Genomic DNA, 23,976 nt, shown 5'->3' on the forward strand with positions numbered 1-23,976 from the left:
TGTACTTCGTTACTTCCCACCACTGGTGTGCATGATTGTTTTTTTTGTTTTGCATTTCTGTGTTGCCTTATGATCGATAAACAACCCTGCAAGGATAAATGGGTTCAAAAAAGAAACGGAGGCACCAAAGTGGCACCAAGTGTCCAGAATGTTGTTCATCACTCTGGACAGCAACTAACCGTCATATCAATAAATTAATCTGAACAGTAGGTCAGTCAGTAATTAGTTTTCCAGAGTCTTCATCACCACATATCCAATAACCCGTGGCTTTAAAAGCTTGGGCTTGAACTAAGAAGTGGCTGCATGAGTTTCTTAAACTTCCTCAACCCCTCTCAAGCTGACAGACTGTGATAAACTCTCAACTCATCCGTTTATCTGCTCTCTCTCTCTTTCATTCTCTTTCTCCTTCTCTGTGTCTCTCTCTCTGCTCTCTAGGGGAGATCTGTGCGTTCAACATCCATGGGCTGGAGGCTCCGTTTGAGGCAGTGGTGCTGAACGGAACGTCTGGCGAGGGTCAGCTGAGGGCACGCGGCCTGGTGGACTGCGAGTTGCAAAAGGAGTACACCTTCATCATCCAAGCTCATGACTGCGGTTCAGGCCCTGGGGGTATGGAGGGCAAGAAGTCGCACAAGTGAGTAAATCTGACAACAGGCTTTGTGAACACGAGACCACACAAGAACAGACACAGTTCAGAAATCTCTCTGCACAAATGGTTTTAAATATGTAATGTCCAGCAATCAACTTACATTTTAGAAAGGATGAGCTGTATGAAGCCGGATGTTTAATTATGTATGGGACACAATGAGGGAAACTGTGGGTGTTTGAGCGTGTGCCTCTGTCCACCCTAAAAGCTAAAATGGTAAAAATGAGTGTTACAAAGATGCCAGCATAATCAGTCTCTGTCAATAACTCAATCAAGCTGTATGAATGGCTCAAGAAACAAAAAAGATCACAACCAACATTCAACCAACATACACTACTATGCAAAAGTCAACAAAAAATAAATACAGGTAGGGTAGTCAGGTATCTTGTCCTGACAGCTATGAATTAATGAATTTAAAGTTCTGCAGAAAACACACCAAAAGTCATTCTTGTTGGTCTTGATAGAAACCTGACACTAAATGATAGAAAATTGCTTGTAATTTGCCACAAAGAGCCCCATCTGTCACGGATGTGAGGGAGCTTTTGTGTGTGCCGAGTCTGTGGAGAATGCTGAGGAGGTAAAATTGCCTGCAGAGTTACTTGTACGACGCACACAGCAGCATGAAAATCCATCAAGAACAATAAACATGACCAGCAAGATTATGCAGACTGCAGGTAGTTTGAGAGTCTGTATGGAAAAAAAAACTCCCCATGAAGGATTTGTCAAAAAAGTATTCATGGTATTGTTTAAGTTCCTAATTCAGCAACTCTTCTCACTACCACCATGGTCACCAGTGCAATAGTTTAAAGAGATTTACTGATAAAAGCAGTTTGTTACGCTCATTAGTCTCCATTGAAGTGACTTCTGTCTGCAGAGACAACTCCCTGTCCTCTACATGGAGCTCAGTCTTGTTTAGTTGCTCTTACCCTCACTTCTGCCAAGAAGCAAAGACATCAATCATTTTGGCTAGTTTATACATAATCGCACTCTTTTCCAGCACAAGTATATTCTGACAATCCCTCTCATTCTCCTCATCCCTCCTAACAGGCTTTTTGTTTGCCACTCATTTTCCTCACCTCTCTTTATGGCGCAAAGTCGGCCTTTTGTCACCTGAAGAACATTTCCAGGATTTTGATTTTTTTTGGGGACTTGAAGTAATTACTGCAACAGTGCCTTCTCAGTTCTGCCTACAAAAGTCAGACAGCTGCAGCTGATCTGAACGGTGCTGCACGCATTCTCACTAAAGCTAAGAAAAAATAGCAGATCAGCCTAGTTCTAAAGTCCTTACAATGGCTTCCTGCAGCTCAGATAATAGACTTTAAAATACTTTTGTTTGTTTATAAATCATTGAAAGGTTTAGCACCAACATACATGGAAGACCTTTGTCATGGGCGCAATGGCATAGGGGTGAAGGGCGCGACCCAGGCGCTAGTCCTGCGGTCACAGGTTCGAGTCCTGGCCCGTTGACCTTTGCCGCATGTCTTCCCTCTCTCTCACCACCCGCTTTCCTTTCTGACCGAGGTCAAATACAGGCCACTAGAGATGGAAAAAGGGACTTTAAAGAAGAATTCTCAGGACTTCTTGTACCAGTTATAGATAATTTTGGTAGTAATCTTAAACTGTTATCTTCTGACTTATTGGTATCCAAGGAATTTCCTGTATTGTTCCACCTCTAAATTTTTGTTAATTGTATTTTATATCAATGTTGAGAATCTTACTTTTTTCCCTGAACACCACTGCTATAAGACGAACCAGGATCTGTTGGTACAGACAGGTAGATGTTGGAGGTTAAGTGGATTTGGGAGCACTTAAACAGCTTGTCCTTCGGCTGGCAAATCTCAAAGGATGAGACTTGCCTTTCACTGAACTACCAGCCCGCTTGCTCGAATTTCTAAAGAAGCTAATAGGGAGAAAGAAGAATCTCTGCCTAAGGCTGTGCTCAAATTACGCATGACACGTCAACAGGCATGAAAGAAGGCAGTCCAGAAATTTAGCAGCTAAAGAGGACAGGGTAGAGGATCAGGAGTGACACAAGATGAGTTTAAAATTCTCTCTTTATCCTCCTTGTTCTACTGCACTGCTTACCAATAGCTGCCAACCCACTTATTCCTTTTCCGAAAGCTCAGTGGGTTCTCTCCGTTCGATTCTGTCCTTCTGTCTGCCAGGCGTTCTGCTTCTGCTCCCAGCTTCAGCGTTTGTGTGTGTGTCGGGCTGTCTCTGTACTCACAAATGGATGCTCTTTCTACCATGGCTGTACAAATCTTTCTGTCAGAGCTGCCTTTTTTTCTACAAACAAATGAGATGTTTTTATTTTCAAAATGCCATGTCAAACTTTGGACATATGCATCTTCCTTAAGAGACAATAAAGTGTTGCATTGCTGCTCTTTTGGTGGCTGAATCAGGAACCACGGCAACGGGCGGCTTTATAAACACGTATGGTCAGGACTCTCTGCATTCAAATGTGCCTTTTTGGAGTCAAACTGTTTTACATTTTTCTTTGATATGTTTTATACACCTGCCAGAGAAAGATTTATTCACCTGTCAGCAAAATGTAAAGCTCAAATGAATTCACCTTAAACTCCTTGAGACTGCTTCTGCTAAGGTCAGCTTTAAATGAAACATAAATGAATTCTCCATAATGCTGGACTGACCTCTGTCAAATGAAGTGGAATGTTTCCTACCTGTAAAAGGGGTAATAAATGTCAATTTTGAGTGTATTAACCCCTTAGCATACAGAGGACAGCTATGCATAATCTAATTCTTTGGACTATACAGTTTTCAAAGATGTTAAAACACTAAGCCCCATTATATAAAACTGAAACCATAATTTGTGAACAAGCTTATTGAATCAATCAGTATTTTGGTCAAACCCCAGAACACTTTTCTCCTGGGTAGGTACATTTTTCAAGACTTATTTACATATTTTGCAACATTTGCAAAATATATAAACAAAAGTTACTAAGAACCAGGTGCCAAGTATACTACGAACACATGAAGTCAGTAGATTTACAAATGTGGACACTCAGTGAACTACTGTATAGAGCTGAGAATGTGTTTCATGGTAATAAAACCTAACTGTATAATGGCCAGTGATGATATGCTTGAGTGGAGCTACTCAGTGTTTCTGTACACATACAATAATTGTAATTGCACAGCAGTGAGCAGAATTATTAGTAAGAAATTTGAATAACTGAATCTCTACACCTTTATTCATTTCAGGGTTTTGCATTAGGCTGCACTACAAAAGCAGCTGTAGAAAGCCAAGGTTATTCATTTCTGAGAAAATCAATTAGATCAATTAGAACCAACATATTGTGCTTGTGTATGTAACAGCCTGTGGAAGATTAAAACTATTATGTTGTATGGGAGATCAACTTGATACCATTATCAGACTGCTTCATAGTGTGTGTTAGATTAGCAAACTACAACCTAAAAATTGAACAGAAGTCATGACATTAATTACAGATTAACTCTGTCTTGTTTAAAGACACGACTATTCACCCATTCATCTTTGTTTTGATCAAGGTTTGCTGGGAAAAAAAAAAAAAACTAATATTAGCTATTTTTGACCCACCAGTTAATGTCCCTCTTCCTTTTTCTGTACTAAAAGCAAGAGTTATATTATGTTTTTCTTTGGAGGTCCTGTCATTATGCACATCATTTTGAACATATGATGGTAGTTGTGGATGATTGATATATAAATTTGGAATCAAGTGTTGAAATCAATTTTAGATTTTTTTTTTCTCAGAGGATGTTAATGGGAAATTACAGTCTTGTTAAATAAAGGCAGAAAGGTCTTATTAAAACACCTGGCAACTGCCAATAATCCATCCATCCATCCATTTTCTGAACACCCTTGTCCCTCAGTGGGGTCGGGAGGGGTGCTGGTGCCTATCTCCAGCTAACGTTCCGGGCGAGACTGCCAATAATGTGCAGTAAAATCCAAGGTTACTTGTCAAAGCATATGCTGTGGAATGATTAGCATCCTTTCCTGAGTGTATTTCAGCTCTGGCCCAGTGTTTTCTGTCAATAGGCACTAACCACCTCACAACCCTGGCTAGATGGAGCAGATATAGAAAAAGAATGGATAAATGTTGGAAAACATCTGAAGTGGTAATAATTCAGATCTGGTATTACATAAAATAAGTCAGAAACACAAATTAACATGTGTAAAGTCATTAAAAAGAATCTTTGTAGGAACTGAAACATTTCCAACATTTGTCGCTTTATGCATAAATAGCTTTTCTAAAGAGCTTGACAGAAAAATTCCCAAGCTCAATCAGTTGACTATAGCATCATTTAAAGATGATTTTTTTTAAAATAAAAAATAATCATCAGCCATGATTCTTTTGAATAAATGCTTCCTGCATACAACCAAGCTATCTTTCTAACAAATACCTAAAGATCTATGTTACAATGCAGTTCTAATCGGCCTTTTCTAAATATCAATCTCTGTGTTGCGTTACAGTGTCTTTGTAGTAATTAGGCTTAAGGGACATCAAATTCAGTTACTCTACAAAGCCGGGCACATATAAAAAGTCTTCCCAGGATCCACATATAAACCGTGACATGTGTATTTATTGCCACCCTGATCAGGCTGAGTGTCTGGCAGCAGTCCAACGGGTTAATACATACCCGGGGTTCCAGGGGAGCATGACGGTGGGCGTGCTATAAGATGTAATTCCCAAGAATGGGCTTTTCCAAACAGCAGCACGTGCAGACACTTCATGCTTGACAACAAGGGAGTTATTAAAGACATCATTAGCAAATCTTAGAGACCTGTATGTTCGAACCCCACTGCAGTTTGGAGAGGCTAATTATATTTCCATAAAATGAGCTGAAGGAGAGTCATGTTTACCCACAGACGCACAAACACACTGCTGAGTCAATCCGCACCAATAAATATGCATTACCATATAAATAAGACAAACACCATAGCAAGCAAGACATAGGCTGATTTCAGGAATTCAGAACAACCACGAATGCAAATGCAAAACATAAAGACCTACCTATAAACATACTTGAAATTTATATATAAAAAAAAGAAGTGGGCCAAAAAGCTATGCCTCATTAGCATAAGCTGTCATGATAAATTTCTGAAGTGAGAAGACCAGGGGGCTCCACGCAGACAGTGATCTTGCCAAGGTGTCGACTCTTTATTCTACCAAGAATCTTAGCTTCACGCTTGTCACACTTCATGCTAATTTGAGTGAAACCTCATTCTGTCAAAACCTGTAAGCTGATGTGACTGTTACTGCAGACAAGCCATAAAATCGGAAAAAAATAGTTTAGGACTCTGTTGTTTATCTCGACATAACAGAATGTATTTGGGAGAGCGTAGTTAACATGTTCAAACTATAACATGCCAAGAACAGGAACATATGTCTCTGTCTGCTTCAATTACCCAACAACAGGAAGCAATGGCTGCTTCCATTCCAATTTCAGATCACAACCAGATGTCTCCATGTTTTTGCAATTTGTGTTTCTTTATTCTTGCAGCTTGTCCAGTGTTGTTGAATAAACTGCCATTGTATCAACACTGACCACAGCAAATTGATATACCACAAAAACACCCAATACATAAACACGCATGTGTTTCCGCCTTGTAGGAAGATAAATTGTGTTGGTTAAATAATGCTACGCCACCTTCTCATGAGCAACAGCACAGCCTGCATAATTTGATGGCATGTATTTTGTACATTACTGATGCAGCATTAACACCACTACTGCTACTCAAATAGCAGAACAATGAAGTAATGTTACTTGATCTCTGGTGATGAAATTTCCGTTCACATTAGAATGCAGGATGCTTAAAACTAAAAGTAACCTGCTTTCAATTTTGTAATGTGGCCAAGGACCCCCAGAAGGAAGTGCTAGTGACTCCACCGTTCCACGGCCGTAGCGGTACTGAGTGAAGCTCTATTCACCCCTTAAGAGAGTCATAGTTACTCCCGTGGGGGGATGGAAAAGTAAGGCATCCCATTCAGATATAGTTGAAAATTGTAAATTCCACACCTGTGATTTCAGCATGCAGCATTCAAACTGAGATCACATCAGATTGTCATAAGCAAAGCAAATGCCACATGACTTGTGGGTGATGGTGGCTCGATGGAACAGACTCACTGATTTCTCAAACATGCATGATTGAATTAAAGCAACACTTTGGTTGTGTTTTTGATGAGTGGATAAAATTGTGACATGACACTCAAGTGGATTTTGCATAATACCGAGCATTTAAAACTGTGCTGATATATAAATAAGAGAAATATTGAAATTATTTTACCTTTTTTTTTTGAAGGTAAGGTGGAATTTTCCTTCACACCAGTGGGATTCCCATTCCGTGTCGTGTTTTTGATCCCACTGCTGTAGCTGAGGTGGTTTATTTCCATTCCAGTTCTGCAAGAGAAGCAATGATTAAACCCCCAGGCTAATTTTTGACAATGATTAATTGAGTCCCTTGTCTTTCTGTTATCTGTGAAGGTGTGTGTTGGAGGTTTTCAGGGAGGACTTAGTTCGAGTAGTTGCGTGTGTTGGTAGATAATGAGTACAGATACATATGAAATAAGCTTGGAACAGTACCAGCCTGGCATTAACATGCATCACCTGGCTTTAATATCTCTGCATATAATTTGATTGGGTTGATACCTTACCTGGCTCTTGAATAGATCTTCCCTGTTTCGAAGGTCCTTCATTAAACATCCCTGGTGAGATATTTAAATCTTTACAAAATATACTGGATAAGTATTTTAAGTGTTTGCAAAGTGATATGTAAACAGAAAATCCTTTAGGTCACATGTGTCAAACTCAAGACCAGAGGGCCACATCCGATTCACAATAACATTTTATACGGCCCTTTAAACTCCGGAGGGTCACATAAATAGAACCTTCAAGGATGAGAGTTGTGTGCTTAAATATAATTTTATCAATCAAATCACAGCAGCTGCTGTTATCTGCAATCTGCCAAATCACATTAATTTGACAAGATGTTCAATAGTATTTAATTTTAAGAAGTACTCATCAAATGCAGAGACAGCTATTTATTAAAATTTTAACAGTCTGGTAGTGGGTACTTTATCAATATATTCTGCCACAACCAGTCTTTTGAGGACATTTGTAATGTTGATATGGCCCAGAAGGAAAATAAGTTTGATAGGCTTGTTTTAGGTTGATCCGTTTTACCTCACAAACATCAGTCATTTGAGTTTTGAGCATTAGGAAACATGTTGAATTTAGTTGCGGTCCTTTGCTAAATGAGTGTAAGATACTGAATCTTATGTCTTCTGAAAGTCCTTATGTCAACAGTGTGAGGGGAATGAGGCTACCAGTGATTAACCTGTTTGGTGTTTTTACACTGTCATTGCCTTTGGCCAGGTGGTTATGATCCATTTCTTGTGGATTATGGGATAAATGGAAGGAATTGTTCTCTTAGTAAAAAGAAAACAATTCTTAGTGTGTATTTTGTTTGTTTATTAAGGGTTATTTTGGCCTTAATAATTTCAGCAAACTTTTTTCTTCCACCTAAAATGCTTGGATTGTCTGCAAAGTTGGGCCACAAAATTTCTGAATGATGATACAAAACATTCGTGCTGGAAGTGATCACAAATGCTAATATTTTCTGTGCTGTTACACTCAAGTGTTACAAGCAAAAAACAGTAATTTAGGAAGGGGGCAAAAACTTTTTCCACACCACTGTAGTGCTATATGCAAATGATGAACTCTAAAGATCTCAGTCATTTTCACCCCTAAGTATCAGCTCAGATATGCTTAATGTTTAGCCAAAAATATTTAACCAAAATATATATTTCTGCAGTAATCAACGAGCTGAGCTTATTAAAAGAACAAAAGAAAATTACGGTTTATTATTTCTCTGCTATATTTGAATATTTGGAGCATGTGGGTTAAAACTGTTTGATTAATTTGGTACAATGCACCAATCAAATCTCTTGTTAGAACCTCTCAAAGTTCTCTGATTAATTATTGACTTTTAAAAAGCTGCTTTTCTTTGGTGGAAATCAAAGTTGCTTTGACTGAAAAACGAGGAAGATGGTACGGGCTTAGTTAAAACTGCTGATCATAGTCATGCTAACTACTGTCTCTGTGTGATTTGGACATGTCTCAAGCAAAACAACTTGGAAATGTGTCAGTTATAAACAGACATGGTTGACCATTGTGTTTTGAGGCGACTTACAAACACATTTTATAACAGGGAGGTGTCTGTAATAAGCATAGAGCAGATGCCTCATATACAGAGGCTATTAGTACAGATGCAGCCATCTGTGTTATGATTTCTGACATTGGGATCTTGGCTGCATGCCTTCCCCCTATAAGTCTGCCTGCCCATTTACTATCTGATTACTGTAAATAAAGGCCACTAGTGCCACAAAAAAATTCAACAGCTCTAATAAATTATTCCTTTTATATTCATATTAGCAGGTTAAATTAGACTTGAAGAAGCGAAAGATTAATCAGCGTTTTATAACTTTACACTGCTTAGTAGTACAGTGAACCCCATTTTTTTGCGGTTCAGTGTTTGCAGATTTTTTTGTGTGGAGTGTAACTAAAATATTTGCAGATATTTTTGTATATCTACAGCGTTGGAAAGAAAATGCAGATTGGGAAGCTGAAATACCGAAATGAAATATTGGCTGGCCTTTGCAAAGCAGCCAATCCAGGAGTGGTATTCATTTTCCTTGGCAATGATTGGCTGAACCTTCAAGAAAAGAAATAAGGAAGACCGTAGATTAGGGATATCCAAAGTGATTCCTAAACAGTCTGAATCCTGTATGTTTTAGTTCTCTCCCTGGTTCAACACAGCTGAATTAAATTGATGACTTGCTAGAAGGCCTCTGCAGAAGAACATTGACAATGCTGAGGAGAAAGTTACTACAAAAAGAGAACTTAATCATGTAGGATACCAACTCTTAAGGACTGACTTTGGATGCCTCTAATCTCTGGTCTTCCTTGTCTTTTAGCTTCCACATTGGAAGCTAAATGTTATCTTGAGTCACAGATTGACCACCAGATGGGTCTGCAAAGAGAGAATGCCCTAAAAGCAGAAAAAGGAGAAGATTGAAACAAAGCCTGAGGATCTGAACGTGTGTAAGGTCGTAGACCGCAGGGAAGCAGAAATGCTGGGAATCAGAATTTACATTAATGGTTTGCCTATGTAGTTGTCAATCACTTTGAATAATTCATTTTTCATTCAATTATAAAATGAGTTTTTTCAGTTGAATCGAAGCACAACCAGAACCATAAACAAAGCTTGTTAGTCTCTCATGAAGGAGTGAATTCAATGCAGAAACTCCTCACCAAAACAGGAATGACCACAGACACAACTGTCTCTAAGTCTGAGAAAGTATTAACAAAACAGCTCCACCTCACAGTCAAAACATCAAATAATAGTGAACTACACCAGCTGAAAATGTAACAAAAGTGGCAATTTTGGTCCTTGTTCAAACTAAGTCTACTGGACTAGCATTTTCAAAAAGCCCAAAGCCCAAAAGATCATAATGTTTTTACCCCATTCTTTGTTTTTGGCCATGTTTTAGTCATAGTTGAGAATGGGCCTCTGGGTCTTTTCTGTTCCCATTGCTGGTCAAGCTCTGCAATGGTGGCAACACATTACCTTAGTTGAATTCTACTCAGGAAACAATCCTGGCACTTGTACTTTTTTGGGGGGGATGTCCTAATCTTACATCAGAGCATGGAAACCTCTCCTTGCAGTTCTCGACAATATGATACATTGTTGATTTGGATAAAATTCTACTAGCAGTAGTCTGTTCGTCCATGAAGCCGTTTTGATTTAAAGCAACAAAGACAGCATGTGTTTTCTTGGAGGTAACCATGGTTGACAAATGAAGGATGATTTCAGGCTCCACTCCCTTTTAGAGCAACCACTCTACTCTTCTAATTCAATCAGACTGACAGGGTGATATGAGCTGCCGTACCCTCACTAACACTTTCTCCTGACCTCACTGAAATGGTTGTTTTGAGGCAGAGCAAAACTTTTGCGATTAAGTTAATATTGTTAACTTTTTATACAGTTATTTCAATCTGTTCTCATAGCAGCCTCCACTAACTGCAAATTGCCACTGTCAAAAAAAATTACATTTGCATTTGTGAGAAATGCGATTTTTTTTCAGTTTCAGAACTTTTACCCATGACTGTAGGTCACAGAAAGGTTAGTGCAGACTTAAACCACTGAATTCATGTTAACACTGAAGTATGTGATTATATATTGCAGACTGAAGTCTCTGGCTGGGACTGCTACCATTTTTCTTGCAAGTTACTCATAAACTGAGTTTGAAACCAAGTCAGGTACTGCATTTACAAAGAAAAAAAATGTAATGTGCCTTTCATCCACAGTCTGCAAGATCATTTTACATGATAACTATCTTTAAATTGATGTAGCACACAGCTTGATGCCAAACGGGGGTTTAATGTTCCAGTTCTTGACTGATAATGCATCCCGGGTAATATAAATATTCTTTATTGTCATCTTTCAACTAGTAAAACACCAGGGGGGTTAAATTGCATGTCTTCTAAATCAGTGTGTTGAGGGAGCATTTTAAAGGCAGATCACGCTAAATAATATAAGCTAAACACAGAACATGATACATGCAGAGTACAGGTCATTTCCAACAAATAAAGTTTTACTGAGACCATCCTGTTAATAAATGATACTAAAAAAAAAGTAGGCTTTTGATGTTGCTTTCTCAATAACTATGTGACGTAGCTTGACACTGTTTGATTAATCATCTCCCTGACGATACTTTCTATCCAGTTTGGTTGTCGTCATAATCATTCTCTCACCCTTGGGGTCACACAGGCCCTCGCTGTTTTGTGCGTCTCTCTGACTTGTTGTGAACCCCTACCAGCACACTGACACCTGTCATGGGGAGCGACAGCGGCCCTGGGCCCAGCTTGGCAAGCTTTTAGGACTATGAAGCCACAGACACGCACACTCACAAACACAAACTCCTACACTCACAGTACACAAAAATATCTAGTCACCCCAGAGTACGAGGTGTCTGTTCCAGCCAGATGTGCGCCATCAGCAGAGAACGCACGCTCACATGGACGCAGAGACATCTTCACAATTACTGCATTTAGTTATATTCTATTCATTCGTGTGCATGAATGCATAATGACGCTCACAAATGTGAGTCCCACAGGAGCGGAGCATATGCTTGCTCACTCACTATTTGGGGAGAGAGGCAAAGCTCGGGGGGGGAAATGTTTATGTGAGAACTGCATTAATATGACAAAACAAGGCTGGCTGAGGGATTTACTGTGCACACTGGTACTGCTATCATCTGTCAGAGCATCTTATTACCATCTTCTGCTGCTGTTAGCATCACCATTAACATTCCACCTTTCTTAAAGCTCAGCGATTCATCACTGTCACCCACGTATGCATTTGTGTATTCTGTACTAGGGTCCAGAACTTGAAGAGGGTGTAGTAAAATAATTTATTTCTACTTGAAGTAAAATTATAAACAAGTACATTTTTGTTTTATCAAGCCCTGAAACAGGTTAGTTTTGATTGCTGTTCTGGTCCATAATGGAGCTGACTTACTGTAATTTTTCATGTTTATGTGGTGCACCTAAAAATGCAACCACATTATTTTGGTTGTTTTATAATTTTGAAATATTTTTATGTATAATTTAATCTATTTTTTTCATTATATTTTTATTTTAATTAACAAATTATATTTTGTTTGCATTTCGGCATGTTAATCTGCCTGCATTTATCGTGCTTTCCTGGGGTTTGGGATGGGAGCAGTAGTGGCGAAGCGGAACTTTTGTTTGCGGGGCGTTGCTTCCGGGTGAGTTTTGGGGCGGAGTTCCGGTTTGCCTCAAACGCAATCTGGATGCTAAAGGCAGCGCTTTGGTCGTCTTAGCTGACTTCTATTTTATTGTCTTTCAGGTCAGTACACGATAAAAACACGCCAAAGCTACTCTGTAAGATGTTTACCTCTTATTTGACCAGTATGTAGCATTGTGTTACGGTTTCTGTGCGACATTTTGTCAATAATAGCCAGTTTTATTAGGCAAGGGTAAATTTGGCAGGATGCCAGCCCGCGCTGGGAAAGTCCCACGAGGAGGCGATTAGAAGGTCGTGACAGGGGCGCAACTACAAATTATTCAGGTGGATGCGAAAACATAAATTCATTGAAAATCCACATAGATGCAAGCTCGTGCAATTTTATAGGTATCATAGGTACCGATAGCTCACTTTTGGAATAATTAAAACTAAATGACATTTAGTTTTATGACTAAATGTCATGAAACGTTTTACCCAACATGTACATTTTTAGTTGAGAAAATTGAGTTGAGAAAACTTTGGGAAATATGTAGCTATCTTGATATTGAAAGCCAATGCAACGGCAATGAATTTGCATGAAAGTACTTTAATTATTACTAAGTAATTTGCCAGCTGAAATTTCTATTTGTTCTGTCCTAATTACTTAATTTAGTTGGTTATTAAAATGCTAAACAGCTTTTAAAAGTAATTTATTAATGTCTGTCTTCTAGCCACAAGAGCAAAGAAACAACTAAAGCACGAATGTAGAACAACATAACTGTTAGTGACAGTGATGAGTTTCAGCTGAGATAGCATCAATGCCCTGATCAAAGCTGTGTCTGCATGTGTAATAAGTAAAAATTAACCAACTGAACGTATTAGAATGAATCCAGCTTTAAATATGTGACTAAATTCTTTTTGTTTCCAGCAAGGCTACCTTTTTCTGACATATTTATTTTTTTTAGTACTGGTTTACCATTTGTTGGATGGATTTATATTAAATTGTGGGTGTATTGAGGCTTAAAAACTGGTCTTTGTTTGTGTATGCTGGACAAAGATAAGACAGAATGAAAATGTCTCCATCCTCCCGGTGTTCCAGTCTGCTACAGTTGTAGCTGGATTGTTTTATATGGATCTTTGTAGTCAAATGATTTTGTAGTGCTCAGCTGCTAATCCTCTAAGGTACATGGTAATCTGTATCCCTTTGTCTTTAAGCAACACACTACTTTTGCTTGTGAGTAGTTAATTATCAGTCATCTCTGCCTGTATATTATTTAAACAAAGGGCTAATTCTGCAAGTTCATTTTTTAAAAGGAATACATTTTTTTGTCTGATTTAATTAAGGAAATTAATATTTAATACAAATTAACCTGCTATTAATTTGCAGCACATTTTTTGTTCTGTTAATCCTCTTTGTTGGTTTAGATATTGTTTTATAGAATTTGTAAAAGCTATGGCTAAGCTTTTCAAGGCATGACTGAGCAGGGATGAGATTAAATGAACTGGAAAACTTGAAACTAACTCATGACCTTTTATCAGTTACATTAAAAAATCTTCTGTTCTGCTTATATTTACTCTCTTGTCTTTTTTATCTGCTGTTGCAGGGGGAAAAAACAAACAGCAAACCTTTATTAAACACTATTTGCTTGACTGACAGTTACTAAGAAAGAAAATGGCATCATGGGTTGAGCTTGGCGTTATTTGATGCTGAAATACAGCTGAATTCATTTATTTACAGGCAACAATGAATTTTGAAAAAACATCTTGAGAACCATGCAATATTTCCTTAGTATTACAAAATGAAAGGTCAAAAATTGAACAGCAAAATCTTGAATATCTGTTTTATCTTTGGTCAGAATTTTACATTGAAACCAAACTCATAGTGATGCTCACAGCTTTCAGTACCCTTTTATCTTAAATATTTCACACTTACCATCTTACTGTTGTGATCAGCAACATTTTGACTTCACACAGTTTGAAGCAGTCAAATATTTTTAGTTAAACCATTTGACAGTTAGCAGTGAAGTATCAGTCTTTTGGACACTTTCATAATCTATTGGATTTGCTTTCTGTAACATCTCTGGTTTTCCAGCAAAGCATGACAAGCAGTAGCTAAATCTATTCAAATTATTAAGACTAATAGCTTGTCAACGGTGACATAAAGAAAAAATTGCATGCATTACATCTTACTTTAATACAAGCAGAATACTTTTATTTCCATAAGTTGGAATAAAAACTGTTTTAACCTGTATAGCACTCTATGCAGATGATACTTTAGTTTGAACTTTCCCCTCCCCTGTGTCTGTGTGTTGTCTGCAGGGCAGTGGTACACATCCAGGTCAATGATGTGAATGAGTTTGCTCCCGTGTTTCGAGAGCCACAGTACAGAGCTGCTGTGACAGAAGGAAAGATTTATGACAGCATCCTGCAAGTCGAGGCCACAGATCAGGACTGTTCGCCACAGTACAGCCAGATCTGCAACTACCAGATCACCACCACTAACACGCCTTTTGCTATAGATCGAAATGGTGAGTAGAAATGAGAATAAATATATTCAGCATTGCAGGATGCCTCAGTACATGCCACAAAAAAATGAAGTAGTAAAACACATTTATTATGCTATCAACTTATAAGTCTTAAAGACTTAAAAAGAAAACAACACTACGACTGGAGACAGAAGTTACTGGAGAAAAAAAAGGCCAAGTATCTCATCACTTTCTATTTCTATCTACATTTTTAAAGGAACTTATCAGTTTTGACATGCTAAGAAATCTAGGATGATTACAACTTGTCAGACTCATGCTTGTGCTGAATATGTAAGCTTTTTTTTGATGCAATATGCAGTATAAACTAAATCAATTAATAATGTAAAGACTATTCAGAGCGCATTGCAAAAATGAGGATTAAATACTTTTATGTGAATAGTTCAGTTATAAAACTGGACCACAATTATAAAGGGATGGAACATTTCCAAAAAGTAAAGCTGTCACTGTACTCAGGGTTAGCGTTGGGATTGTACATAGTGCAGAACCTTATCTTAACTCAAGTTACCTACTGCAGCTTTAAGAGAATGGTGTGATTACTTTTACTTAGCTGTTGTTTTCAGTCTATATTTTCTCCTAAATAAGTGAATAGCATTCCAGCTCTCTTTATGGGAAGAATATTTCATTATTAGCATTCAAATTAGGACTGTAGTGCTTTGTTCTTGCACTGTGGTCAGTTAAAGTTTTTCTTGGATAATTAAAGTGCAGAGAATCACAATAGACAGACATTTGTATGAATGATACTCTTGAATTTTGCAGTCGCTTCTAAATAAATATCTAGTATAGTTTCTTTTTTCTCAGAAAACCAACATGGACACAGAATGCTTTGTGCCAGAATCTCATCAAAATTGTAGCCATTACAAACTCCACTTGAATTATTTCCATCTGTAATACAAACATGTGCATGTGAATTTGTTTTCCTTTGTTCTGAGAAAAAATGAGGACCACTGTAATTTGTTTTTGACAAAGCTGGATTTTTGAATTTCTTTTAAATGTTCATTATATCTTTATTGGGTGCTATGCAAAAAAAACCATGTGCAGTGTTATCATATCAGCACTTGAATAGAGTGATGTAAAAAATTCTCCCTGTTTCACTCAAAAAACTGAACCAACATGTATTCTTGCTTGGCAACGAAACACTAAACTAATTCCCTTAGTAAACAGGTATGTAGAAAGATCTTTACTTTGTTAGTTTTACCTGCCGGTATATATAAAATACATTTAAGCAAAACTGCCAGGCTATTATGTCAAACTTGGATTGATTTATGTGCCTGAATGCAGCAGGTCTAATTGTAGCACAATGTTCAGAATTTTAATGAAGTGGATCACTTTGAGCTGGAGGAATATCAAGACTCACAATTTAATTTTCAACAACATTGATTTTTGCTGTGCAGTTTGTTGCACATCTAGAAATAGAAATTCAAGTGATTTAGACACCATTTAAACTGCAAAAACAAGGCTTGTTGTGCTATAGTTTTATAAATACACCTGGAAGAGTTGGGAGGGGGGTGGGGGGGAAACAAAACATATTACCAAAGCTACAGCCAGCTCACAAGATGACAGGATACAATCAGCTGGGTTTTGTCACTACGAGATGAGGTTTTAACAATATTTTGAAGAAAACTTAAAATCATAATTCTTTTGCAAATAGATGTTTTCTAAATCACAATTTGTCCTTAAAAGAATCTGTGATCAGTTCATGTTTAACCACAGTTGATGTGTTTGTACTTGTCTAACTCCATTATGGTGGTGATGCCAAAAAAAGCGTTGAAATTTCTTCTTTCTCTGGTTTCTCAAAGCATAAGTGGAATCTCCTAGGAGCAATCTCTGGTTGCAGAAAGACTTCACATAATCCACTCAGAAAATACAGAGAATACTTCATCATCATCATCACACTTTCCTGACATGACGCCAGTGTGGGTCCAAAGGAATCACTGCCTAACAGCTATTTTTTATGGACAAGGTCATGCTGTCAGCAGCTGCGAGACAGACTTCCCTTTGAAAAGAAATATTATCAAATTATCTCATGCCCCAATATCTTGTTAAACCTCTACATAACTCCTAAATGCCATTTTCAAATACGAGGCAACCACCCATTCTCCCAGAGGTGTGCTGTAGCAAATGTTGAATTAAGCAGAATTAGTCACTGAGTCATGGCTGTGCTTAATATAATGAGCTTACAAATTTTCAGGACAACAGCAATCCCACTTCTACTGAATGTTGATAAAATCAGAGATTTAATGTTGATGCTGGTGGGTATGAGTAATTACTGCTTTCGGAAAAGTAACCACTGAGAGGTGAACAGGGGGCCAACAAGCAGCAATGTCTTTACACGAGGAGGCGACAAGTATTTAATGGAAACATGTACCCAATTTTGGGAAGCATTACAGTTAATCAGACCCCTTAAGGAGATAGAAGGTACCTGTCATCTCCACTGTGATCTCATTTGTTACAGTGATTACGTTAAGCCATTAAAGTTAATTTGACAATGATACATAATGATGATGTAAGATTAAATAACCATTACTCCTTGAAGCAAACACTCACACACTGTCTTTGTAAATAAGTAGGAGCACATGCATAAAGTGTGGTATGAGTGACAAAAAACTTATTTAGATTGACTAATTTGCAGTATCCAAAACAGAATAGAGGAGAGTAACGCAATAGTTTTATCATGATCTAATGTAATATGAATACTGTTGATAAAGCTTCAGAAACAGTCCCATTAAGAAAGAATTAGATAAAAAAGTATATACATTAAGCTTAAAGTCTGCCTTAATGTATATAAACGGGACTTAAATCTGTCAATGTTTTATGTGAATTTCTTAAAGCTCACTGAAAGGACGTCAAATAAACTTTTAACTAATTGTTACTGAAAATAGCTGACAACTGCAAGTTTGTTTTGAAGCATTTTAATTGTTTTTCACACTTCAGGAAAGCTATAGGTTGATGCCTTATAGTTGAAGTTTAGTCATATGAAAATACCAAGAAAAGTCATAAGATTCTTACGGTAGGAAGGAGTTTGGAGAAACTAAACGGCAACTACAAAAACAAATGGCCCTTCACAGAAGAGCAAACTCACCGGGTCAAGGTTCATTTTCATCTCAATGATGAGGATTACTCAGTTTAAGGCAGCAGTTTGGTCTGATTACTTTCAGACTGTGAGGAAAAAAAATGTTTCTATGTGGTTTCAACTTTATGAAACAGGAGAGTGCATTGACAAAGGGCAAACTGTCCTAAATCCTTATTCAACAAACACACAAAATACAACAACTCATTCTTGTTTCAAGTATCCCTTAACGACATGAATACAATAGACTGACATAGCCACAGCTGCCTCTTTTCTTGCTTATAACACTTCCCTCATGATTTGTTCATGTCAATTATATGTGTGCCCTGTTAAGAAGCTCTTTTGGTTGACCTTGACTTTGACCTTCTCTTCCCATTAGGAAACATCCGAAACACAGAGAAGCTGAGTTTTGACCGACAGCAACACTATGAGATCCAGGTGACGGCTTGGGATTGTGGCCAGAAGAGAGCCTTGCAAAGTGTCCCGGTGCACATTGACGTCAAGCCGGTCTGCAAACCTGGCTGGCAAGGTTGGTCTTTGTCAGACATGTGTGAGCAAACTGTGCAGTGTTTAATCATCCAAGAATGCAGCAATGTTTGTGTGTGCCTGATTACTGGAGATTACACTCTCTTATTTGTTGTACTTCGCTGCACCTTGCCCGTTCACCAAATGTGCAGGTCCCTGCAAGATTATTTTTCCACAAATTTAGCTTACACCCTGAGGATTTCTGACATGTTTTTAAACTCCTGCTCCTGTTTCTGTCTTCTCACTTTTCTTACCTTATGCAAAATTCTCCCTTTTGCCACCCCTGTCTTTTGCCCTCCCGGAGGAGTTGGCCTGTCAAGATAGGATGGTGTAATAACCAACTCTTTACTTAGAGCATCACAACTCAACAATGCTGCTCCCAACACATTAGAAAAGCCCCCTGGCAGCAGTCTGGTGCCGCAACAACAAGCGTTACTCAGGATGACAGCATATGAGGACAGTTGTCAGAGGACAGAGCAGAAGTAATTAGATACAAACACTTTGCAGTATATGCATCTCCAGGCAGAACCATGCGCAGAGTGCATTGGTAACCAAGTCACATATTCTATATTTGGCATCAAGCCCTCCATTGTCCCATAGGAGTCTATGTTAGATGGCGCTAAATCAGGATTGTGGCAGGAGTTTGATGTCATTTACTGATGCCCCTAAACCTTTCTTGCTCCCTAATCAGTTGTTCAATCTGTCTTTTCTGGACTAACGGCATTTTGAATTTGGATAAATTTGCAATGGATCAAAGTGTTTCTGATTTCATACAGGAATTATCGGTTACAAAGAAAAAACATAAAACGTGTATCAAATTTATTTTTCAAGTAGAAAATAAATAATTTAGGAAAATAATTCAAGTATTTGTAGAAATTCCATTGTGTTCACACTTACAATACATCACATTATTTAACAGTAGGAAAACCCGCAGTCTATTTCAAATGTTGCTCACTTTTTTTGTTATGACGACACCATCAGCTTCCATTGCTGAATAACTTTAAAATTGACCCATAGATGACAGCACCCATTACTACTTATGTAAATAGTTCACTGCTGTGTGACGTCTGCATTCTTCTTCTGCGCATGCGGGTCGATTTTAGATCACAAACTGTTCACACAGAAGTCAATCCTAATTGAGTGTAAGGACCTGCTGTGTTAACATAGCCTTTGATGAATGATTTTTCATTTGTAAGACATATTCGCCATTATTCCATTCAAGAAAATTTAACAGATTGTGTTCCTTACAAATTTAAGTCTTTATATAAGAGCAGTGTCTTGTATACCGCAGCTGTGTGGTGTATTAAATTGTCAAAACAAATAAAGTAATTTTTTGAGTCTTTTAAAAATAACTTAACATGGTTACCAATTTGTACATAAATTTAATTGTAGGGCCCTTGGTTTTTTCTACATTTCCATTTTTACCCATATTGCTTGTTTTCCACTTGTTGGGTGTTTGTATTGCATGTATCTGGAGGACCACGACTGAAATAAGATCTTAGCTTTCTCATGCTTTTGTGGTCAGTGATGATTCTTGACTGTGGTCATGAAGTGTGAATACTACACTCATTTGGGCTATTACCAAATAAATTCAAATCAGTTCAGTTCAAATGTCCCACAAAACTTTTAACATAAGTAATATGTGTGAAGATCCTTTTGTTTGTGTGCGATTACTTCAGTTGTCATGCACAAAGTATTTTTTAGACAAGGGAATACTTTTTAAAAAGAAAATCATGAGAATAAAACCTTAGCATATGTCTAAAATAAACTTGTGTGCTTTCTACTAAACTTCCAATAAATATATGCGCAAAGAACAGTTATTCTGCTGGAAAACTTGACTGCAAATTAAGTAATGATTTACAATGCCAAGGGTTTCTGACAATAATAGTAATGAGTGGTCCTGTTATGCAAAGCAAGCAGGGATCTATTATGGTATGTACTGATCACATCATGCATAAACAACAAATACAGCAAACATATAATAGTAGGAATACCTGTTAGTTTATAACAATTATTGACCCATTTGTAGTATTGTCAGAACTGTTGTTTCAATCAAAACAGTACTGTGTCTGTAATTATTTCCCTTTGTCTTCCTGAGCAGCAGGTCGCTTTCCCAACTAATTGCATAATCGGCCCTTTTTTTGCGTAGTGCTCTTTTGTATAACTGTTCTTTGAGTTTTTTTAGCTGAAAATGTACAAATGTATTTAAAAGACACATCTGTTCTTGCCAATGTCACCCTGGCAACAAGTACAGTGACTTATGTTATGCAGTGGGTTGGTTACTAACTGGAAAACAGCGATTTCAAATAAAAAGGTTTATTACTTCCTAAAACTCAACAACCAAAAGAATCCTAAAAAACATGAGCAGTTTGGTGACATTTGATCTATATTAATCTACCAATATTAGCTGCCTATTTAGGGTAAATAAACATGTGACAAATATTTTCATGGAACTCAATAACTCAAAATGTCAGCTGCAACCATAGATAGAGTTTGAAACTTAAAGCATTCACCCCCTAATCAAGGGTTCACTCATTTCACCATATTAAGACATGTTGATAGCAGACAGACAATGCTTTGTAAGACAGACTTTATTTAGTTGGGCATTAATTATATAGAACTTTTCAAGAGTACCTGACTTCAACAAATGAAGCTCCAAAGAAGAGGCAGAACTTATAACCTCCAACTCAGTTGCATGGATGATGCTGTTTAAAGTGAGGGTCATGAATATATTACAGAAAAAACTATGTTTTCACAAGCATATTGGAGATTATATTATGTTTTTATTTACACGTATCCCTCTCTAGCTTTCAGTGGTATAGCCCAGTCCACCATAAACCTCCAGAGGTTATGCAACAATATGAGGAAATTACATAAATGTTTTAATCAAAAATTGAGTCTACTCTATCAGTTCTTAGAAAAACATTCTCAGTGTCACGTTTTCTGTCCAATTTGTTCTCCAGTAAAGCGTCTGCAGATTTCCGCCAGTTCAACTTGTTTTCCAGTGAAAACAACATTTCAGTGTTTGAATTATTGGAGCTCTTCCCTTCATTTGTGGAGTCCTTGTGTAGTATTTTTCAATTTAAAATAATGGTTCCACACCATCTACAAAACTGTCCATCAGCTCTTGAAGTTAGCTTACAGTCCACCTTTATCTTCAGTAAATGTAACTGCACCAGTTTTGGATACTGGACTTGCACTTGATGTATTTTTTAAAATTATATACTTATTTCACATGCAAAATTCTTTATTCTTTCAGTAAAGCCCTGCATCACTGTAGATGATGTGAAAGTTTTGAGGCCAATGTGCAAGAAGCTTCTGGACAATCCTAATCATCTTACAGCTGTAATGCCTTGGAAGCCTGTTGTTTTTATGTATATTCATTCGTTTGAATATTTAATTATAAGTCTTAAAGCCCTAACTTATGCTGAGAAGATGCATACAGGATTACATTTAATTAAATTGTATTTAATGAATACAAGATTATGAGATTCAATAGCTGAATTGCAATCCCTTTTACAGCAACTTATCTTTTTCCTATAAAGGCTTTTAACCATCAAAACCCTCACTAATGCAAATTAAGCACAGCATCTCTGCATCTTATTTCAGCTATACCTAACTGCTAAATAGTCAGCGAGAAAAGTTTGAAGTTTCTAAGATAATCCTTTGCTTCTCTGTGTAGGGCCTATAAGCCGGCACCTTGATTTACTCCCTACCTTTGTTAGGCTCCAACTCACTGAAAAAAGGCAATGGAGCTCCAATGTAAAAAATTCAGATAATAGAGATATTAACCATATTCCTTTTTTAGAGATCACCAAACAGACAATAGGAATTCCCCAAAGATTATTCAAATTGGTTTGTTTTAAAAGCTAAACATGAGTAACTCTTTTAATGTTTCAGCTTTACAGATGCCTTTTTTGGCAAATTTATTTCTACCATTAAAATATTTTATTTATCAGCAGATTTAAAAAAAATCTCCCCATTTTCTTTTATATTGTTTATTGAAAAAAAAGGTGGCCTAGGGGTACTTGCGTCTTTTTACTCATTACGCACAGTTCAAAACAGGTGCAATACATAGTGGTTTGCTGTGTCAGGAATGTTTCTTTTTTGACCATTCATTTCTCCAAACACAGTGTATAATATCCCCCAAGTGGTCAAATATATCAGAACATAAGTTTTATTGTCATTTTGAGCTGCTCCAAACATCTGAGATACAGACAGGACACACAGGATACACATGATGACAGATATGCAAACACATCTGACACAACTGTGCATATTCCCTCCAATCTTTTTCCCCTCAAGGGGAAACTGTAAGAATTAATTGAACTCTCAATAACTACATTTAAAATATAAATGTAAAAAAAGACAAAAGTGAAGTTTTTTTTTTTGTGAATATGTTAAGTGCTTTTTACTAAAAATGAAGACCAGGTTGACTTAGAATTTTATTTGCTATGCAAAACAAGCCATTTTTTCTTTCTCTCTGATCAACAAAATGCTGACTTAATGTTGATTATTAAATTCATTGGACCCCTGAGAGGGACAGATGATAAATCATTCAGATGAGTGTAAACATGCCTGTAAATTTTCTTCTCCCTGGAGAAATTATGAGTTTTATTATTAGAAAACCAGCTGCCCTCCTCATTGGCAATCTTTTTTATTTTTTATTTATTTATTTTGCTTTTAAAACCCACTCTTTAGGTTGAGTGGATTCTTGTCATCTTGACCTTATCGAGGTGGCAGCACCACTCCATGAAGTACTGTAATGATTTATGAAGCAGTAATTCATGTGTTTGCTCCACGACCACTTGACTCCTTTCTTTTTTCTTGGTTGTTTTCATTGTTAAATGTTCTAAAGACTCTTTTTTTTTTCTCCTTTTCTATTTGCTATTATTAACCACGGGTACATTTGATTGAAACCTGTATTTTTGCTACAGCAACAGAAAATCAAATGGACACAACCTTTGTTTTCTCCTCTCTGTTTGCTGGAAACAATTTAAAACCCTTCCGACTATAATTTCCAATCTCATATGTTGGTTGGTTCTTCATCTTCCTTGTCTCTGTTGTCCACAAAGAGGCACAGGCACATACAAATATATATAAAAAAACAATTCATAATGGCATGAGTTTCTATTGAGAATCCTCATTTCATCCATTGTAACAGTTATCAGTGTTATTTGGTGTAATACTTTGAAGGAGGGCTTTTTGTCCTCCACCCTAAATTGGTCTGAAAATACAGTATTGGACAATAATGTTGTTTTAACCCAATATTATTTTTACACAGGATATTGGATTCAAGGGCTACACAATGCTGGAAAATTATTAGATTTTATTTTTAAATAGTAAGATGAGGATTGTTGGAAATCTGCATTTTCCTATATTCCTATAT

The 23,976-nt window shown here is 37.2% G+C and overlaps 1 protein-coding gene across 1 annotated transcript in view; it reads left to right on the forward strand.

Moving 5' to 3' along the window:
• Positions 1-23,976, forward strand: part of LOC106965271 (calsyntenin-2-like) — a 130,068-nt gene that overhangs the window by 71,087 nt on the left and 35,005 nt on the right. The window contains exons 2-4 of the mRNA XM_015061266.1: positions 436-631; positions 14,769-14,977; positions 18,442-18,591. Of these exons, the coding sequence (XP_014916752.1) occupies positions 436-631; positions 14,769-14,977; positions 18,442-18,591 (555 nt within the window). The remainder of the gene's footprint in view (positions 1-435; positions 632-14,768; positions 14,978-18,441; positions 18,592-23,976) is intronic.

Source organism: Poecilia latipinna, unplaced genomic scaffold (genome assembly GCF_001443285.1).
Source record: "Poecilia latipinna isolate Pla-1442-1.1 unplaced genomic scaffold, P_latipinna-1.0 Scaffold1795, whole genome shotgun sequence".
In the NCBI taxonomy this organism is placed as follows: Eukaryota; Metazoa; Chordata; class Actinopteri; order Cyprinodontiformes; family Poeciliidae; genus Poecilia; species Poecilia latipinna.